Source organism: Heloderma suspectum, chromosome 2 (genome assembly GCF_057233095.1).
Source record: "Heloderma suspectum isolate Gila_16-S chromosome 2, 16-S_ref, whole genome shotgun sequence".
Classification (NCBI taxonomy): domain Eukaryota; kingdom Metazoa; phylum Chordata; class Lepidosauria; order Squamata; family Helodermatidae; genus Heloderma; species Heloderma suspectum.
In genome coordinates this window covers 277466442-277486167 of record NC_139459.1, presented here as the reverse complement: position 1 = coordinate 277486167, position 19726 = coordinate 277466442, and the positions used below count along the sequence as shown (strand labels likewise).

The following is a 19726-nucleotide window of genomic DNA, read 5'->3' as shown; positions in this document are numbered from 1 at the left end:
CTGGAAAGGCCTCAGTCGCTTAGCAACGGTAACCACGCCCACTCACCGCGCTTTCGGGGCAGGAAGGAAGTGCGCAAGACGGGAAGTGCCGAGAGACAAATTCAGCGGGAAGGAAACGAAACTGCCTGCGGGTTACGCTGGGCCAGTGACCTCGCTCGTGCTGTCGCGCGAAGGCGTTTGTTTGCTCGCGAGTTTTGTATCCGAGATTCGACTTCCCGGCTTTGCGAGTAGGTCGCGAGAAGCGAGTGAGGTGGTCTGCAGCCTAATGAGGCCGGAGAGAGAAGCCCCATGCCGTGCAGTGGCGCTTACTCCTGAGTGAACGTGCATGGGAGGGACGGCACCGACTTACTGTCGCGGGCTCCGTAGATATCTCGGACAGGGGTCGGGTATTCGGGTTGGGGCAGCTACGTCTCTTCCTTTTCCTCGGAAACCTTCGCGAGAAATCGTGTGCGTTTCCCGCTACTGGGCGCGTGCGCGTGAAAGGCGTTTTACGGGAACCGTTTAAGGTATTGCTAGATCAAAGGTAGGGGATTACTCGGCCGTAGCTCTTAGTTGGAGTTGGGGTTCCGTTTTTATTCCCTGGGATCTGCTTCAAGGGCTGACGTCGGACCGAACAACATGCCTGCCCCGTATAGACTATTTCCAGATGGTAGCAGCGTTAGTCTGTTGCAGCAAAAACAACGAAGTGTGCTGTGGCAGCTTAAAGGCTAACACACTTATTCTGGCATAAGCTTTCATGGACTATAGTTCAGTAAGCACGTGCAGAGTGCCCTCTTCTCCTTGGGTCTTAGCAACAAGCGCTGCTGCTGCTGTTGTGTGGTGTATGGTGGTGATGGTGTTTGGGTGTATGTTGTTTGCTTTTAAGGCACACACCGCTGCCTTAGAACCACTTCCCTGTCTTTAACAGTCATTCAGTGCCGGTGCGACACAGCTAACGATTTTTTCAAGGATGGATGGAATCACTTGAGGGGCTTGCCGATACTTTGAATTGCACAATAATAGCGCAAAATGGGGAGGAGTTTGTTCTATAACGTTAAAAACCTCCTTTAAAAAATCAAAACAATAAGAGATAAAGTTAAGTACTTGGAATACATGGCCCATATAACTAATTTGGGATTGAGCAAACTGCAGATTTAAACAGGACAACAAAGATCTGTTTTCTCTGTCTCTCTCTCTCTCTCTCAAATTCAACCCCTGATTTAAAGCAGGATGGAAAACAGGTATTTGTATGGTATGTAACCATACAAATATAAAAGCATGAGATGATATTCTTGTGATACCTGTTAGTACCCTATTTTCTATCAGACAGAATGAATCTCAGGTTAATTTTACCAGTTTTCATTTGTACAACCCTTATTTAGCAAAAAGACTATTGAATCCAGTGTTATCCCAGTGTAACATTTAAAATGTATCTTGCTCAGATTGACTAGGTACAAAAATAGATACAACTAGGTGAGTGTGTGTGTCAGAAAAAATCAAAAGCATGCAAAAATGGGATGGGTAGAAAGTCTCTCGATAAGATTTTCTAAATAAGTGTAGAAAAAATAAAATTGGTGATAGCAAATGGCAAAATTGACTTAGCCACTTGCTTATGCCTGGTATTCATGAGTAACTATGTCCCTGTTATATGGCTTGAACCAGTGAAGAAGTAGCCAGGATGAGGTTGTTAAAGATTGTTGTGCTGCTACATCACAACCTGTAGCATTGTGACTGGACCCAAGAAGCTTGCAGCAACACAACTTGGAGGGTTGGCATTACTATGCTAGAAACGTTTACAGTCTTCAGATGCAACAAAGGGTGTTGCACAGACACATAGTGTGGCACAAAAAAAGCAGCTTGGGAGAGGGAAGTAATAGAGCAGGGAGAAAAGACATATCAGCCAATTACTCCCAATTAATATCACACACAGATCCTGCTCCAAATTAAATGTGCTTTCAGCAAAATTTCCTTTCTCATTCATCACAACTACTCACCTCATCACCTCTAGCTGTGCCTTTCTCAGCACAGAAAAAAGGGGGCGATGATGTAATGGGAGAGGTGGGGCTTTGGGCGTGGCCTCACCCCCTTGACATCACCCAACTGGTCAGGCTTGATCTGGGGGGCAATCTGGCCCCCATACCAAAACAGGTTACCCCCTCTGCAGTTTATGGGCACATCTCAAGGTCTTACCTTGAATGCTCTAAATAGTCTGAGACCATTTTTTCCTATGTGAACCTGTCAGTTAAGATAACCAACTGAGGCCCTTCTCTAGGTTCAGAAGCTAGGTTTGCAGTTTCTAAAGAAATGAACCTTTTTGTGGTGGCACCGGGCTTTGCAGGTCAAGAAGTTTGCCCAGCACCATTGTTGCTGTCATTTAGGCACCAGCCTAAGACCATCCTGTTTCCTTGAGGTTTTAATTAACTATAGATTTCACACATTTTTTATCATTTTCTGGTTTAACTCTGTATAACTATTTTAATTCTTGCTTTTGTTTTACTATAGTATTATTTATAGGGTTTTTGTTTTGGAGGATTTATATATGAAAAGGCTGGCTATAGATTTCTTAAATAAATTTAACAATTTCTTGCTACCGAGGAGAGTGGCATCAGTACAGCTGATATTGCATTACTTCTCTTCAAGTAGAGAATGAGACAACATGCAAGTAGATCTGGAGAAACATAGTTTCTTGGAAGTTGGCTTCCACAGTTTGCTTTGCCTGGATCAAAATGTTATCGATAGGAGGTCCTGACATGTAACAATTTATCACAACATGAGGCTGGCACTAATATCTAGTTTTGCTAATCCTGATGGACAGAGCAAACCTGTGTACAGGTAGATCCTGAGACATTGAGTGGAGAAGTTGAATTCACTGTTGCAAGATGTTGTGACGACTACTGGTTTATATGGATTTAAAAGGTCAGATAAATTCATAGATAGGAGTAACAATGGTTATGAGTTATGATAGTGAAATGGAACCTCCATATTCAGGAGCAATGTGATACCACATGGGGAGGGTTGTTCCATGCATGCACTACTTAGGGTAGGGAGGGTGAACATGTGGCCTTCCAGATGTTGGATTGCAATTCTCATCATTCCTCACCACTGGCTATACTAACTAGAGCTTATGGGAGTTGGTCTCTGCCAACATCTGGAGGGCCACATGTTCCCCAACCCTGGCTTAGGGCTTCCCAGAAGCATCTGATTGACCAGTGGACTGATCTAACAGTGCTTCTGTTTCTGCAGAATAGCATCCCTATCTTGTTAAACCTGGGATGCTGGAGGAAAATGTGGTGCTTAAGTTTGGGAAAGCTGTTTGGGTTATAGTGTTCGTTAATTCCTTAGGGTTAGGCATCATATTTTGGTAATGCCTCCTGTCATATGTAGCTTACATATACCTGGCCCAGAGGAGCAGACAGTGCATCATGCATGAGGGCCTGATGTGTAGCCATTTATCACAATATGTGGGTCTGGCACATAACATATAGTTTTGTTTAGTCTGAAGTGTGGAACAAGCTTGGGCACATGTAGAAGACTGAGAGCAGTAAAGCTTTTTGAAAACCAGCGATTATATTTTGCTAGGACTGGGACAAAACAAAAATGATTTTTGGAGTGCAGATCACTTTCATTGTTTAACTCATTCTAGCTACATTTTTTTAAAGCCCCAGCAGCTTAACTTTAGGGGACAGACTATAGCTCAGTGGTAGAGTACATGCTTTGCCTGCAGAAGATCCCAGGTTCAATCCAGCTAAAAAGATGAAGTAGCAGGTGATATGGAAGACCGCTGCATGAGACCCTGGGGAGCCATTACCATTCTAAGTAGACAATATTGGGCCAGTCTGCCTTGGTATATGGTAGCATCGTATGTACCATCCTGTTTCAGAGTCCCAAGACCAGGACCAGAAGGGCACATATTGTTCCAGGTATATGCAAGATACTGACACATAGCAAGTACTGGCTACGTCTGAGTAGTGCAAATGCAGCCTGTATCATTTGGTTCCTCCCAAAGCGTCGAATGATGTACGAGTAGTACAGAAGTAGTAGAGAAGTGGAGCTTTAGAAAGCCAACTGGCGTAGTTTGCTAGGGTTTGGGCCAGAAAGGACATCTTGGAGACTAAGGCTTAGGATGTGCAGAGAAGATTGAGGCTAGAGACCTAAACACACTTACTAGTGAGTAAACCACATTGAACGCTATAGGATTTCTAAGCAAACATGCATAGGATTGCATTGTGAATCCATTCAGGATGGTGTACTCCCAAGGAGACTGTGAAGAGATCCAAAAGGAGCTTTCCAAACTACCTGAATAGGCAACAATATGGCAGATTATATTCAATTTAAAGCAATGCAGTTAGGCACATTGGGACAAAAAAAATCCTAATTTTGCATAGGAGATGGGTTCTAAATTGGCTGTGAGTTAAGCAGGGAAGAGATCTTGGGGGTGTAGCAGAAAGCTTGCCAAAAATTATTAATCCAGTGTGCTCTGGCAGTGAAAACGTTAGGAAAACGGATTGAAAATAAACACCATTGTATTAATTTATGGCCAGTCACATTTGGGATACTGACCACTATCTCAGAAGGGACATCATAGAGGTGTAAAAGGTTCAGAGAATAACAATTTCTAGTGCAATCTTGCACATGTCTGCTCATTAGTAAATCTCAGTAAGTTCACTGGGGCTTACTCCCAGCTAAATGGGTATACAATTGCAGGCTAAGTTGGTAAGAGATTGGAGCATATTACATGGGAGGTAAGGCTAAAGTGGCTGGAGATTTTTAGTTCAGAAAAAGACAATGGGGGTGTGGCATGATAGAACTTTAGGTTATGAGCAATACTGAATGAGTGAATCAAGAGAGAAACTTCGTTGTTTCTCTTATAAAACTAGTATTTGAGGTAACCCAGTGAAACTGAACAGCGGTAGGTTCAGGAAAAATGAAAGTAGTTCCACATTGTTGTTCAGTCGTTAAGTCGTATCCGACTCTTCATGACCCCATGGACCATAGCACGCCAGGCCTTCCTGTCCTGCGCTCTCTCCCGGAGTGTGCTCAAGTTCATATTCATCGCATCGGTGATGCTATCTAGCCATCTCATCCTCTGCCATCCCCTTCTCCTTTGGCCTTCAATCTTTCCCAGCATCAGGGTCTTTTCCAGTGACTTTTCTCTTCGCATTAGGTGGCCAAAATATTTGAGCTTCAGCTTCAGTATCTGTCCTTCCAATGAGCAGTCAGGGTTGATTTCCTTTAGGATGGACTGATTTGACCTCCTTGCAGTCCAGGGGACTCGTAAGAGTCTTCTCCAGCACCACAGTTCGAAGGCATCAATTCTTCGGCGCTCAGCCTTCCTTATAGTCCAGCTCTCACAGCCATACGTTGCTACTGGGAAAACCATAGCTTTGATTATACGGACCTTTGTCGGCAAGGTGATGTCTCTGCTTCTTACTGTGCTGTCTACTTTTGCCATAGCTTTCCTCCCAAGGAGCAAGCGTCTTTTAATTTCATGTCTACTGTCACCGTCTGCGGTGATCTTGGAGCCCAAGAAAATAAAATCTGTCACTGCTTCCATTTCTTCCCCTTCTATATGCCAGAAAGTGATGGGGCCAGATGCCATGATCTTGGTTATTTTAATGTTGAGTTTCAAACCAGCTTTTGCACTCTCCACTTTCACCTTCAACAAGAGGCTCTTTAGTTCCTCTTCGCTTTCTGCCATTAGGGTGGTATCGTCTGCGTATCTGAGGTTGTTGATAATTCTCCCAGCAATCTTAATTCCGACCTGTGATTCATCCAACCCGGCGTTTCTCATGATGTACTCTGCATATAAGTTAAATAAGCAGGGCGGCAATATGCAGCCTTGTCGTACTCCTTTCTCAATTTTGAACCAATTGGTTGTTCCATGTCTGGTTCTTACTGTTGCTTCTTGGCCCTCATACAGGTTTCTCAGGAGACAGGTAAGGTGGTCTGGTACTCCCAGCTCTTTAAGAATTTGCCACAGTTTGTTGTGATCCACACCATCAAAGGCTTTAGCGAAGTCAATGAAGCAGAAATAGATGTTTTTCTGGAATTCTCTTGCTTTCTCCATGATCCAGCGAATGTTGGCGATTTGATCTCTAGTTCCTCTGCCTCTTTGGAACCCAGCTTGTACTTCTGGTAGTTCTCGGTTCACATACAGCTGAAGCCTCGCTTGTAGGATTTTGAGCATAACCTTGCTGGCATGTGAAATGAGTGCAATTGTACGGTAGTTTGAACACCCTTTGGCGTTGCCCTTCTTTGGAATTGGAATGTAAACTGACCTTTTCCAGTCTTGCGGCCACTGTTGAGTGTTCCAAATTTGTTAGCATATTGAGTGCAGCGCTTTAACAGCATCATCTTTTAGGATTTTAAATAGCTCAGCTGGAAGACTGTCATCTCCGCTAGCTTTGTTGTTACTAATGCTTCCTAAGGCCCACTGGACTTCACTCTCTAGGATGTCCGGCTCAAGTTCAGTGAGCACACTATCATGGCTATCAGGGACATTAAGATCTTTCCTATATAGTTCTTCTGTGTATTCTTTCCACCTCTTCTTAATCTCATCTGCTTCTGTTAGGGCCCTGCCTTCTTTGTCCTTTATCATGCCCGTCTTTGCACAAAATGTTCCCTTGAGATCTCCGATTTTCTTGAAGAGATCTCTAGTCTTTCCCATTCTGTTGTTTTCTTTGATTTCTTTGCATTGTTCATTTCAGAAGGCCTTCTTGTCTCTCCTTGCTATTCTCTGGAACTCTGCATTCAGTTGAATATATCTTCCCCTTTCTCCCTTGCTTTTCGCTTCCCTTCTTTCCTCAGCTACTTGTAGAGCCTCATCAGACAGCCACTTTGCTTTCTTGCATTTCTTTTTCTTTGGGATGGATTGAGTTGCTGCCTCCTGGACAATGTTATGGACCTCCGTCCATAGTTCCTCAGGCACTCTATCAGGTCTAATCCCTTAAATCTATTCCTCACCTCCACTGTGTATTCATAAGGGATATGATTTAGGTCATACCTGAATGGTTTAGTGGTTTTCCCTACGTTCTTCAATTTAAGCCGGAATTTTGCAACAAGAAGCTCATGATCTGAGCCACAGTCAGCTCCAGGTCTTGTTTTTACTGACTGTATAGAGCTTCTCCATCTTTGGCTGCAAAGGACATAATCAATCTGATTTCGATATTGACCATCTGGTGATGTCCATGTGTAGAGTCGCTTCTTGTGCTGTTGGAAAAGAGTGTTTGCTATGATCAGCGTGTTCTCTTGGCAAAACTCTATTAGCCTTTGTCCTGCTTCATTTTGTACATCAAGGCCATGCTTGCCTGTTATCCCGGTGATTTCTTGACTTCCCACTTTGGCATTCCAATCCCCTATGATGAAGAGGACATCTTTTTTTGGTGTTAGTTCTAGTAGGTGTTGAGGTCTTCATAGAACCGATCAACCTCAGCTTCTTCAGCCTCAGTGGTTGGGGCATAGACTTGAATTACTGTGATGTTGAATGGTTTGCCTTGGATTTGTACTGAGATCATTCTATTGTTTTTGAGATTGTACCCCAGTACTGCTTTTCCCACCCTTTTATTGTCTATGAGTGCAACTCCATTTCTTCTAAGGGATTCTTGCCCACAGTAGTAGATATGATGGTCACCTGAATTAAATTCGCCCATGCTTGTCCATTTTAGTTTGCTGATTCCCAAGATGTCGATTTCAATCTTGCCATCTCACGTTTGACCACCTCCAGCTTGCCTTGATTCATTGATCTTACATTCCAGGTTCATAAACAATATTGTTCTTTACAGCATCGGATTTTCTTTTCACCACCAGACACATCCACAGCTGAGTGTCCTTTCGGCTTTGGCCCAGCCGCTTCACTCTTTCTGGCGCTACTTGGAAATACCCTCTGTTCTTCCCCAGTAGTATATTGGACACCTTCCGACCTGAGGGGCTCATCTTCCGGCGTCATCTCTCTTAGTCTTGTGATACGTTCCATGGGGTTTTCTTGGCAAGAATACTGGAGTGGGTTGCCATTTCCTTCTCCAGTGGACCACATTTTGTCAGAACTCTCTTTCATGACCTGTCTGTCTTGGGTGGCCCTGCACAACTTATGGCTTCACTGAGTTACGCAAGGCCCTTTGCCACAACAAGGCAGTAATCCATGAAATTTGCTACCACAACTAAGTTCAAAGAATCCAAACACCACAATTAGTCAAATTCATACGGGATAGTTGTGTTGATGACTCCATGTTCAGAGGCAAGTGTACTTCTGAGTACAAACAGAAGACGTTGTCTTCATGTCTGGCTCATGATCTTCCCAGAGGCATTTGCCTGGCAGCAGAATGCTGATGAACTAGATGGATATTTGGTCTAAACTGGCAAAACAACTCAATTCTTGTGCTTTCCAGATCAGTCTCTCATTCCTTCAGCTGTGTTTTCTGAACCCATACCTCTCTCCTCTCTGACCACCACTATTTAACAAAATTCCAAATGCTATAGCCATTCAGGTAGCAGATTTAGAATAAAAGTATGCAAATGTGAGTTGACTTATTTTGGATGCAGAATGTGAGCCTTCCTTTGCTGTTACTATCTGTAATGCTATGGTAAATCACTGTCACGAGGCCTGTACAGCTTGAGAGGAATTGCAGGTTTGGTTACCTACTGAAACATTGCTAGCAGATCTTACAATAGGGAAGGAGCTAGGGATCATGAGATCACTGAACTTAATCCATTATGCAAGTGGAGAAGATAACCAAGGGGATTCTGCTTTTCCTGTTTCCACCTTGTCTATTGGGTGCATGTGGGAATAGGCTGATTTCCATCTTGACTCTCCCCTGTTCTTATTTCATTGTTATAGCAGCCATCTCTACAAAGTCAATAATGCAGTTTAATAGCGTTGTACCAGGAGACCTGCATTCCAGTTCTAGCTAGCAATGTACCTGGTGGGTGGTCTTAAGACAAGCTAATCCGTTTTTCAATTCTTCAGTAGTATTGATGTAGGAATGATGATTTGCCTTACTGGGTATTGTAAGGATGAATGCACTAAGCCTTACACACTACTAAATGTTACAAATTGTGAGTAATTCCATTTATTATACAGCTGACTGAAGTAAACAGAGACCTAGGCAATAGCGAGCCCCCTCTGTGCTGTGGCTATAAAGTGACGGGACTTAATCCTGTTGTGTATTGAGGACTAGAGTACGAAATTGTAACACACCCACCACGTTTGAGCAGCACAGATGAGTTCTTGACAGAATGAAGACAGGATGGAAATTTATGTAGGTGGGCAATTTGGGTCAAGCACTGTGGGGGACTGCATGGATTGCAGCCTATGTAGATGCTCACTGCCAGCAGCCAGTCTGGCTCCAAACCAGGTTCTCTCCCCAGATCTCTCCCTAGTGTGAACCAAGTGCCAGAGATCCCAGTCCCTTGGTGCTAGCCATGGGCAGCAATTACACAGCACACATAGCCACTCTGTGTCCAAATGTCAGTTTTATCTTTCAGCACGAAAGATTTCACAGTATCAAAAAGTAAATGATCAAGAAGAAACGCAGAAAAGCTAATCTGCTGATGGTCAGTGGCATGACATGTAGGCCAAGCACTCTGGGAAGTAGGGTGGGCACCAGTCTCAGAAGTGGTGGGAGGGGAGAGAGAGTCTGGGTAGCACCAGCAATCGGTCAGAGACCCACCGCAGCTTCCAGCTGCAGTTAACATTGTCAAGTATGTGTTACCTATGATCAGGGGTATTGTGCAGGCAAGATTCTGCAGGAAAAGGGCAATTCAGGGTCCTCCCCTCTGTACTTCAGTGGAGACAACAGGAAATAAAAGTCAAACACCCTGGTTGGTTTGGCAGGATAGTCAGTACCATATAAGGGAAGTTGATCATCCCAACGGGTCTGTTGGGGTGAACAGTATCTATAGGTGCCAGCATAAAATATGAGGGCACAATTAAGCTCAGTAAAGCTCAAGAGTTAGCTTGATGTTTGCCATGGTTTTAAGGGGAAAGGTTTATGCATGTGCAAGTCAAACACATGGGCTTAACTGCAATGGGGCAGGTCCAAGGTAGCACAGCAGTAGGGCAACTCTACCCTTCTGCCCAGAAACACCCTAGAGCTTTGGCACTTCCTTCTGATGGGTTGTGATTAATATATTACAGTCCTTTTACCAGTGCAAGAACTGAAAGGTTGATGCAGCTCTGCCGAGGCGGTTGTGGGATTGTAAAACTCAAGAGTCTACCTGTTGTAGCAGCAACCAAATTGCTATGAAGTCATAGGCACTTTGAGATGCCAGCTAGGGTCAGGGCTAACAAGGTGCTGTATACTGCAGGTCATTCCAGTGGGGGGAAGAACCAAGCACCTAGGGCAGGGCTTGAGTCATATCCCTTATGAATACATATCGCTTATGAATACACTGGGAAAGGACAGAGAAAGGACAGCAGTGAAGGAACACTGGGCTTTCCGTGGAGCAAAGGAGAATGGAGTCACAGTTCACACTTGATTTGAGATACTTACATTCCAGCAGAGCTAATCTGCAGCATTGTTAATAGGGCTGTTTTTACACAAGAGGACTTTCCCATGTGGATATCACTTTCCTGTAGGAAGTTATATATTTGTGGTCATGCATCAGGAGCACAAATAAGTTTATTTTGTTGCAGGAGCCTGGAGCCAATTGGTGGTGTCCTGCTGTGTGTAATCGTGACAGGACAGACAGGTGTGCACTCATCATGCATGGACAGCATAGTAAACAGAGTTGCCTACGCAGAAGCGATACCCACGCAGGAAAGCAGTCAGTCTTATGGGAAGAGACCCTTAGCTCCTGTGGAACGTGACTAAAACATTCAGACACAAGCTCCATGGCTTAGGAGGCAAAAGAATGTGCTGGCTGCCATTGGGCGCCTGCTTGAGAAGAAATTGTAGCCCTTCTGCTGACATTAGGCTCCTTGAGACAGCACTGCACACAGCATGGCGTAGCATTTCAGCCGAGAGAATAAAATTCCCTGAGAAGAATAGTGCAGCCAAGGACCCAATGACACGTGCAGTCACCAAGACATGGAGGAAAGCTCTATCATCACACCCCAGAGCTCTGCCACGGTGATTATGCAAGGAGATGATGGGGTTTTCACGCCCGAGAGCGCAATCTCTGATCATGGCAGCTCCATGTGCGCCTCTTTCCTTTATGCAAATCAACAGTATCTGAATGGAACTTGAGTGAAAGCTGAATGGCAGAGGTTCCATCATGCTGAGCTGCTGCAGCTGCCCACCTCCACCAATGGGGGCCACTGCCCCCCTGCCCGCAGGGACCAGAAAAGCCGGAACAAACAACAGAAAAGTTGGGTTTTTTAAATAAAATAAAAAATTAAAAAGTCCTTTATTGGGTGCAGCCTGGTCCCTGTGCCACGCTGGGCCTTGGCTGATCAAGACTGCCCCTGGGTTTGGGGCGGCTCAGTCAGCATCTCCCCGAACGTCGAACACTGAGAGGTGAGGGACATAGGGGCTGTCCCGGCCCCGCCTACAGGCTAGGAATGGGAGCCCCATGGGGAGGGGGAAGGAGGAGAGTTGAGGGTAGGTGAGGTCAAGTGTCTGTCTATGGGTTTGGGGGCGGGGAGGCAAAGTGTGGGGCCCTGCACATATACCAGGGGTGCACCGCACACCTCACTGAGCTGCACTCGAAGTGGTTTTCTTCAGGGTGAAATTGGTCCAGTTCACAGCCACTTTCTGCCGGGTCTGCTTGGCTGAGTCCAGGCAAAACCTGCAAGAACAGAAAAAACAGTGAGAAGGAGTGACAGGGCTGGATGCTCATTTTACACACTGACCAGGTTCACATGATCACCGTAGCCCACTGTGGCTTGTTTAAGCCACAACAAGCTGCAGTGCCCAGAGGCGCCAAGTTACTTATTCAGATCACATCTTGTCATGTCATCCAAATGCGGGTGGCAGGGATTGTTTGAGGGTTGACCCTCAAATGACCCATGGTCTGTTGTAGGGTTATTTGAGGGTTATTTAACCCTCAAACAGCCCCCGGGGCCCGGGTTTGGACAACACAACAAACCATGGCAAACCCTTGTTAGGGGGTTGCATATTCAAAATGGCTGCCCAAATGTACCACAATCCACTGCGGTGGTGATGCGAAGGCCCCTCCCACCCACACATACAGAGCCTGTCTCCTAAGAACTTTCAACTCCTGGCTGCTTTTATGGTATGGAATGTCCAAACATTTTAACAGTTGAGAGGCAAGAAGGATTCAGATAAATTGGAATGGGTTCAGAGAAGGGTAACCAAGATTATCGGGGGACTAGAAACTTAAGTCCTACAAAGACAAATTGAAGGAACTGAGTATGTTTAGCTTTGAGGAGATAAGATTCAGAAGGAAATACGATAGCACTTTTCAAGTACCTAAAGGGCCCCAGAAGAGGGCCACAAGCTGTTCTGTCATCCAAGACAGTAGGACACGAAACAACTGGCTTAACAGGAAGGCAGATTTCGGTTGAACATTAGGGAAAACTTCCTAAGGGTCTGAACAGTCAGACGATGGAACCAACTGCCTAGGAAGGTGATGAGCTCTCAGTCACTGGGTGTATTCAAGCAGAGTGTAGACAGCCATCTGTCAGGGATGTTTTAAACTGGATTCCTGCACTGAGCGGCGGGGCGGGGATGTCAACTCAATGGCCCCTTCCAATTCTAGGATTCTATGAAATGGTCAGTAATACAATGGTGGCAGGTAGGGCCACTTCTGTGAGGAAATAAAAAGGTTAGTTTGGAAAATATGTCACAGGACAGACAAGAGGGGTATGTGCTGTTGGCAGGAAGGGGCCGCACAGGAAGAGATGCTGGGCAAACAAGGACACTGAAGATGAAGATGCTGAGTAAGAAGTTGTCTTCAGAGGGGAGCCAAGGGGCAAGCAACACAAAGCAGGGCAGCTGAAGGGAAGGGACAGAACAGGCAGTGAGCTAAGACGTGGAAGCTTGCAGGGAGAATAGTTGGAGAAGGCAGCAACATGGGGAAAAGAAGGCTGCAGGAGATACATGGTTTATGAGGCGGGGACCAGCGAAAAAGAGGGGCTGGGGCAAAAAAATCAGCATCCAAAGATGAAAGGACCAATTGCTGTTGGCAGCACAAGAGCAGACGAGAGAGCTTTAGAGCAGTGTTGGGCAACATGCAGGCTGGACTTGCCTCCACCCAAGCCTTTTTTGCAGGCCTCCCCGTGCCTCACTGCTGGAAACTGTCTGCCTGGCAGTAAAAAAAGGCTCTCTTCCTGTTAAAAGGAAAATGGCCCTTTTTTGCCACCGCTGAATTTTGACAGGAGAATTGGCAGTGTAGCGATCATTTCAGCAGCAGCGGGGTGTGTGTGTTTGTGCAGCCCCCGCTGGGGGAGGAATTCGACCCTGGACCTGCCAATGTTGCCCACTCCTGCTTTAGAGGCAATAGAGCAGGTAACTCGAGCAATGTGAGGGTACAGATGTGAGTGAATTTGGTGAATTCTTCTGTCCGAGCCTTGGCCAACCTGGTGCCCTCCAAATGTGTTTGGCTGTGACGTCCATCATCCCCAGTACTCAATGCCAGTGCAGGCTGGGGATGATGGGAGTTGTGGTGCAGCACATCTAGAGGGTGCCCGGTTGGGGAAGGCTGGACTAGAGCTCTCTAACCAGGTATTTTCAGCACCTCAGAAAATGATACTGCCCAAGTTTCTTTATGGGAGCCACAACAGCCAAAGGGGAGTGAATGGCTAGTTATAGGGTGTGGCTGAATGTGCCGCTCAGAGCAGGTGTGGTTCTGGCCTTCTCAAAGGAGGCGGCTGGGAGAAGACTCCTGAAGAAACCCTCTCTGGACCCAGATGATTTTACCAACTAGCAGCCAGTTCCTAATCTTCCCTCTTTGGGCAGGGTGCTTGAGCAGGTGGCAGCCGTACTTCTTCAGACATTCCTGGATGAGACAGATCTAGAACAGGGATAGGCAACTTGGTGCTTATCCAGATGTTTTGGACTACAATTCCTAGCCAGCATGGCCAATGGTCAGTGATGATGGGAGTTGTAGTCCAAAACGTCTGGAGGGCACCGAATTGCCTGCCTCTGATCCAAAACAGTTTCAATATGGCTTCTGGCTCCGTTTTGGGACTGAAGCTGCCTTGGTTGCTCTGGTGTACAACCTCCAATGGGAGTGACTCACAATTGTCCTGGACCTCCCAGTGTCTCTTGATACCATGCGGTATCCTCCTGATTGCTTGGCTAAGTTTGCTTGTGGCAGGGAGCATGTTCAAGTGATTCTATTCTACTTGGTGGGATGATATTAAATAAATAAATGTATTTATTTAATAAAATTTATTTATTTATTTCATAGAAATGAAATAAATAAATGATTCCAGAAGGTGCTAGGGAAGTACTTCTCCACCCCCATGGCACTTGTGTTATGGGGTGCTGCAGGGATCTCTCTTGTCCCTTGTACTGTTTAACATCTACATGAAACCACAGGGCGAAGTTGCTAGGGGGGATTTGGAGTGAGATGTCACCAGGCTGTGGATGACTCTCACCTCTGCTTCCCTTTTTTCATCTAATCCAGATTCAATGGATGTCCTGAACACGTGCCTGGAGTCAGTAATGGGCATGATAAGGGCTAAGAAACAAGTTCAAATCCAGACAAGACATGTAATGTTGGTAGGTGATATGGTTGCCCATGGAGATGATATCTGACTTGTTCTGGATGAGGCTGCATGCCCCCCTTAAGTATTAGGTTTGCAGCTCAGGGGTATTTTTTAATTTAAATCCAGCTTTACTCAAGGACATCCAAGTGGCATTCGCAGCTCAAAGCACCTTTCCCACTTTGGGTTGGTACGTCAGCTGTGGCTTCTCCTGGAAAAACATGATCCTTCCACAGTTATCCATGGCTTTGGAATGCTCAGGTTGGACTACTGAAGTATGTGCTATGTGGGGCACCTTGTTAAATGTATTCAAAAACAGCAACTGGTTCAGAACACAGTGGGGCCAGATTTTTTTTATTATCATCATCATCAACGTATATTTCTATACGTATCCACCATCCTGATCATATTTGGCTGGTGTTGAAAGTTCTGAGCATAATTCAAATGGCCAGTTTTCACCTATAAATCCCTAAATAACTTGGACCAAAGTACCTAAAGCGCTGCTTTTTCTGGTGTGAAGATGCCCAAACATGGAAATCATCTCCTGGGGTCATGTTCCAGGCACACCCACTTTCTGAGGTTGGGTACAAGACACAGGGAGTTTTCTATTGTTACATCCCAACTATAGAATGCCCTCCCTGATAGAATAGATTCTCCTGACACCGCTTTTGACATCTTTTGGATTCTAGATGAAAAGGGGGGGGGGAGTTCAGTGGATTTTAAATTGTGGGCAGCTGTTAAGTTGTATTTCTTTAGTGCTTTGGGTTTTTTTTGAATTAATAGGTCTATTGTATTTTTATTTGATCTTCTTGGTTTTGTATTAATTTTTTGTTAACCATCTTGAACTTTAATTGGATGAAAAGCCAGGGCAAATTTTTTAAAAAATAACATATTGATCAGGCAACATACTGACAAATAAGGACCTCGAACCCTGTCCAAATAATGGCTTAGAAATGCTGTAATGGCACCTCTCTCAATACTGGCACCTCTCTTAATAGATCTGTACACCTTCCCCAACAACTTGCGAATCATGGAGAAGGCAAATAGAAATACACTCAGTTCCATCCCTCTTGAGCCAGTCTCCTCCATGTCTGGCACTGATTTCCTTCCCATCTGCAAGGCCGAAGTCACTGGAACCCATAGTCTAGCGCAGGATTCTAGTGTAAGGGGCCATGTCTTACCTCTTGAAGTACTCCACTTCTCTGTCAGTCTCATCCATTTCCACACTATCCAAGTCTTTGGGCAGGAACACATCATCTGGCAAAACAGAAGAGCAAACGACTTAGCTGAGCCACTGTGCTTCCTAAAAAGATGTGTCAGTGATGGGGATCTCCCTCTCTCCCAAACAAGGCACATGCCTCACACCACACAGCAGCTGCTCAAGCCAGGAGGCATCCCTGCAATGATGCTAAATGTGCCGAAGTCCACAACCCACTGGCCAAAGCAGCAAGAGCAGCAGGCACATTAGGGAGCCTGACTGAACTCTATCCCATGTTTGTGATGCAAATGCTGGAGGGGCAAAAAGAAAATTCCCAGTGGGAACACAAGCGAAGACCATAAAAGTTGTGCAAGATCCCACACAGCAGAATCTGGATCCACAGGAATTACATGAATTTTAATCAAAACCATCATGTTTCTAGCCCTTTTAGAGAGGTCTGCACATATGCAGCCAGGCCAAAACCAAAGGCAGGTTTGGTCCGGGCCTTAGCTCTGGTGCCCTGCACAGCTCCCTGTCTCTCCTTACCTCATAGGCCATGGCCCTACTGGCCTCCCAACAATACTGCCCGTTCATCACATCAACCCTTGCCCAAACATTCCAAATTCTCTTTTAAAAATCCTATACAAAAGAAAGCTCAGCACAAAAAATGTGCAGAGTTTACTCTCAGGGTACAATTGGGTACAGGCTGTAGCCCATGGCAGTGGCAGTGCTGTTCTGTGCCCATCAGGATGAAAGCTGGCAGCTGCCCCCTTCCCGACAAGACTCACAGACCTGGGGCAGCATAGGAAGGGGCTCAGAAACATCAGTGCCCAGATGGCCCACACTACTCTTCATAAAAAGCTACGGAGCAGAACATTCCCCCAGACCCTGGGGAAAGCCTGCCTGATACCCACCAATGGAAGGGCTCGCTTTCTCCATTTTGTTCCTACTCTTCTTGCCTTTGCCTTTGGGCTGGGGCAAGTCATCCGGTGTGGCTGTGTGGGGCAGATGCCGGTCCCCGGTCCCCAAAAGAGCAGGCTCTTGCTCTGTCTGATCAGCTCTGCCTTCACCTCTCCGGCTCTTCCCGTCAGTGCTCTTCTCTTTGTCGGCCTTAGAGCCACTGCAACCCCAGCCCTGGACCTGCCGCAGCCCTCTGGTGCTGTCGCCTTGCTCTGCACTGCTGCCACTTCCTCTCGGGGCTTCGGGGGTCATGCCCCCCTTAGGGGGATTCTTCTGTCCCACCCCCTTGGAGCCAGAGTTATCACTAGTCGTGATAGGCTCCCCCTTCTTGGCCGAACAGCCTTGCCGCTTGCCCTTTCGCTGCTTTCCTGTGGTGGGCACTGGCTCTTGCAGCTCCGCTCCCCTGCCTGGCGCTGTGTCCTTGGACTCGTGGCCAGCCCCACTCTCCTGCGGAGAGTCTGTTGGCTTGGGCGACTGAACCCAAATCATGCGGGAGAGGTTGGGCACAGCGTTGAGCCGTTTCACCACACCATTTTCGGAGGCGGGCAGTGGGGGGGGCGGCACCTCTCCAGAGCCCTCCGCCCATCGGGGGCCCACCTCGCTCCGCAACAACGTATGGTTATGTGGCGCGCCCAGGCTGAGAGGGGACAGGTCAAGGTCGATCTCCTGCAGCTCGGAGGAGCCATTGAGATGGGAGAGCAGGTTCTTCTGTTCCAGCACGGCCGCTTTCTTGGGGAAGTCGTTGACGTCGAGATTGAGGTCATAGACGCTGAAGCTGGCACGGATGGAATCCTTGATGGTGTTCTTGATCTCCTGCAGTCGGCTGCTCAGGAAGCTGTTCACCCGCTCCAGTTCAAGCTGGGGCCACTCCAGAAGCTTCTCTTCGGCCAGCTCCTGGTCTTGACCCGTTGGTGGAGTTCGGTCCACTCGCTTCTGGGCTTCAGCCTCCAGCTGGGCCTTCTCCTTCTCCTGCAACACCAGAAATTAGCAACATGAAGCCGTTGGTCGTTCCCGCATGCCCAGCTAGCAACCAGGAAAAGGAGGGCTGTGGTGAGGATGAAGGGGGCAGCCAACCTCAGGCTGAGCTGGATGAAGAGGCCCTTGCTTTTCAGGCTGACAGTCACTACTTTTATGCAACTGGATGGGCACTCCCAGCAAGCCACACTGGACACCCGGGAATTGGTGCTGGGAACCAATGAGAGGGCATACACAAGGCCTGTGCTATGGTAACAAACCTTAGGGAAGAGATGCACTGCCAGCAATTTCCCACAGCAATTTCCCTGGGCGTACAAGCTCCAACAAGGTTGCTACATCCCCAGCCCTAAACTCAGCTCATGGCACTGCAGCATGGGGGGAAAAGGAGGAAGGGTATGAGCAGAGAAACACAAAGAGACATTTTCAAGCTGCCTGGCCCAACTCAGCAGCAACTCGGGAACCCAGGTGAGAACAACTGAACGGCTTGTTTAATTGACCAGTTATTGTCAGATAATAACCCCCTTAACTCCAGTTTCTGACTTGTTAACACATGATGGTGGGTAAATCTGAATTTGTGGCAAGATCAGGAGCTTAATTCACCTTTTTCATTTATTTTATTTTATTTTATTATTACATTTATTAATCGCCCATCTGGCTGGTCACCCAGCCACTCTGGGCGATGTACAGCGTATAATAAAACAGTTTAAAACAATAAAATTCTACAATAAAAACGTTTTCTAAAATACCCTAACCCACCCCAAATGCCTGCCTGAACAACCACGTTTTTAATGCACGACGGAAGCTCATTAAAGAGCGGGCATGGCGGAGTTCCCTAGGGAGGGAGTTCCACAGAGTGGGGGCCACCACAGAAAAGGCCCTCTCCCTCGTCCCCACCAGTCTAGCTGTCCTGGCTGATGGGACAGAGAGAAGGCCATCCGACGCTGATCTTGTTAAGCGGCCTGTCTGGTGCTGCTGGAGGCGCTCCTTAAGATAGGCTGGGCTGGAACCATACAGGGTTTTAAAGGTCAAAACCAACACCTTGAATTTGGCCCGGAAAACAATTGGTAACCAGTGCAACTCCTTCAGCACTGGAGTGATGTGATCTCACCGGCAGCTGCCTTTAATCAGGCAAGCCGCCGCGTTCTGTACCAGCTGCAGCTTCCGAACCGTCTTCAAGGGTAACCCCACGTAGAGCGCATTACAGTAGTCTAAACGAGAGGAGACCAGGGCATGTACTACCGATGGGAGCAGATGGTCGTGAAGGAAGGGGCGCAGCCGCCGTATCAGATGGAGTTGATACAGCGCTGTCCGGCTCACGGCTGACACCTGAGCCTCCATGGACAGCTGGGAGTCCAAAATGACCCCCAGGCTGCGGACCTGGTCTTTCAAGGGTAGCCGTACCCCATTCATTTATCTGTTGGAAGTGGTCACATAAGAGGGTCATCAACTCCTCTTTGCACAGGTAGCAGGGAAGCAAGAGGCCCTTGCAGTAGATACATGAATCCCCGCCCCTGAGGGCTGCATTCACTTTTGGGAATTTTGTTGGGGGCTGCTAGCCAGTGTTGGGTGGGGCTGGAGCTCCCCACGCACACACAAACCCAGACATACTCTTCCCACTTCTGTTGGTTTCCCCTCCTCGCCCCTGCACAGCAGTTTGACTTTTTTTTAGAACGGTTCCACTGGCACCCATGGAAGCTGTCTTTTAAAAGCCTAATTGCTGCATGAGGGGAATTTGGGGAGGGGCAGGTCACAACATGTGGGGAGGAGAGGGTTAACCCTTGCTTCCCCAGCTGTGACTCCCCCCACCCCCAATCTTCCCCATGGAGCAATTAGGCATTTAAAAGAAAGCTTCCATGGGTGCCAACACACACTTTTAAAAAGCCTAACTGCTGCAAGGGGGTGAAGAGGGGGCACTGCAAGCTGGAAGGGGCGGCCCCGTAGGCTGCATCCCACCCTGACATAGTGACTTGTGAACGCCAGATAGACAAAATAGCGCCACTGAAACA

At 47.0% G+C, this 19726-nt stretch overlaps 1 protein-coding gene across 3 annotated transcripts in view; it reads right to left on the bottom strand.

Moving 5' to 3' along the window:
* The window catches only part of FAM193B (family with sequence similarity 193 member B), a 45718-nt gene that overhangs the window by 82 nt on the left and 25910 nt on the right, over positions 1–19726 (bottom strand). For 2 of the 3 annotated variants that reach the window (XM_084839411.1, XM_084839413.1), the window contains 3 exons: positions 16700–17714; positions 15769–15844; positions 955–11703 (listed from right to left, as the gene is read on the bottom strand). In XM_084839411.1, coding sequence (XP_084695537.1) covers positions 11607–11703; positions 15769–15844; positions 16700–17714 — 1188 coding nt within the window. In that variant the 3' untranslated portion in view covers positions 955–11606. Of the gene's footprint in view, positions 1–954; positions 11704–15768; positions 15845–16699; positions 17715–19726 lie in introns of those variants that run through there. The other variant, XM_084839412.1, reaches the window with a different exon arrangement.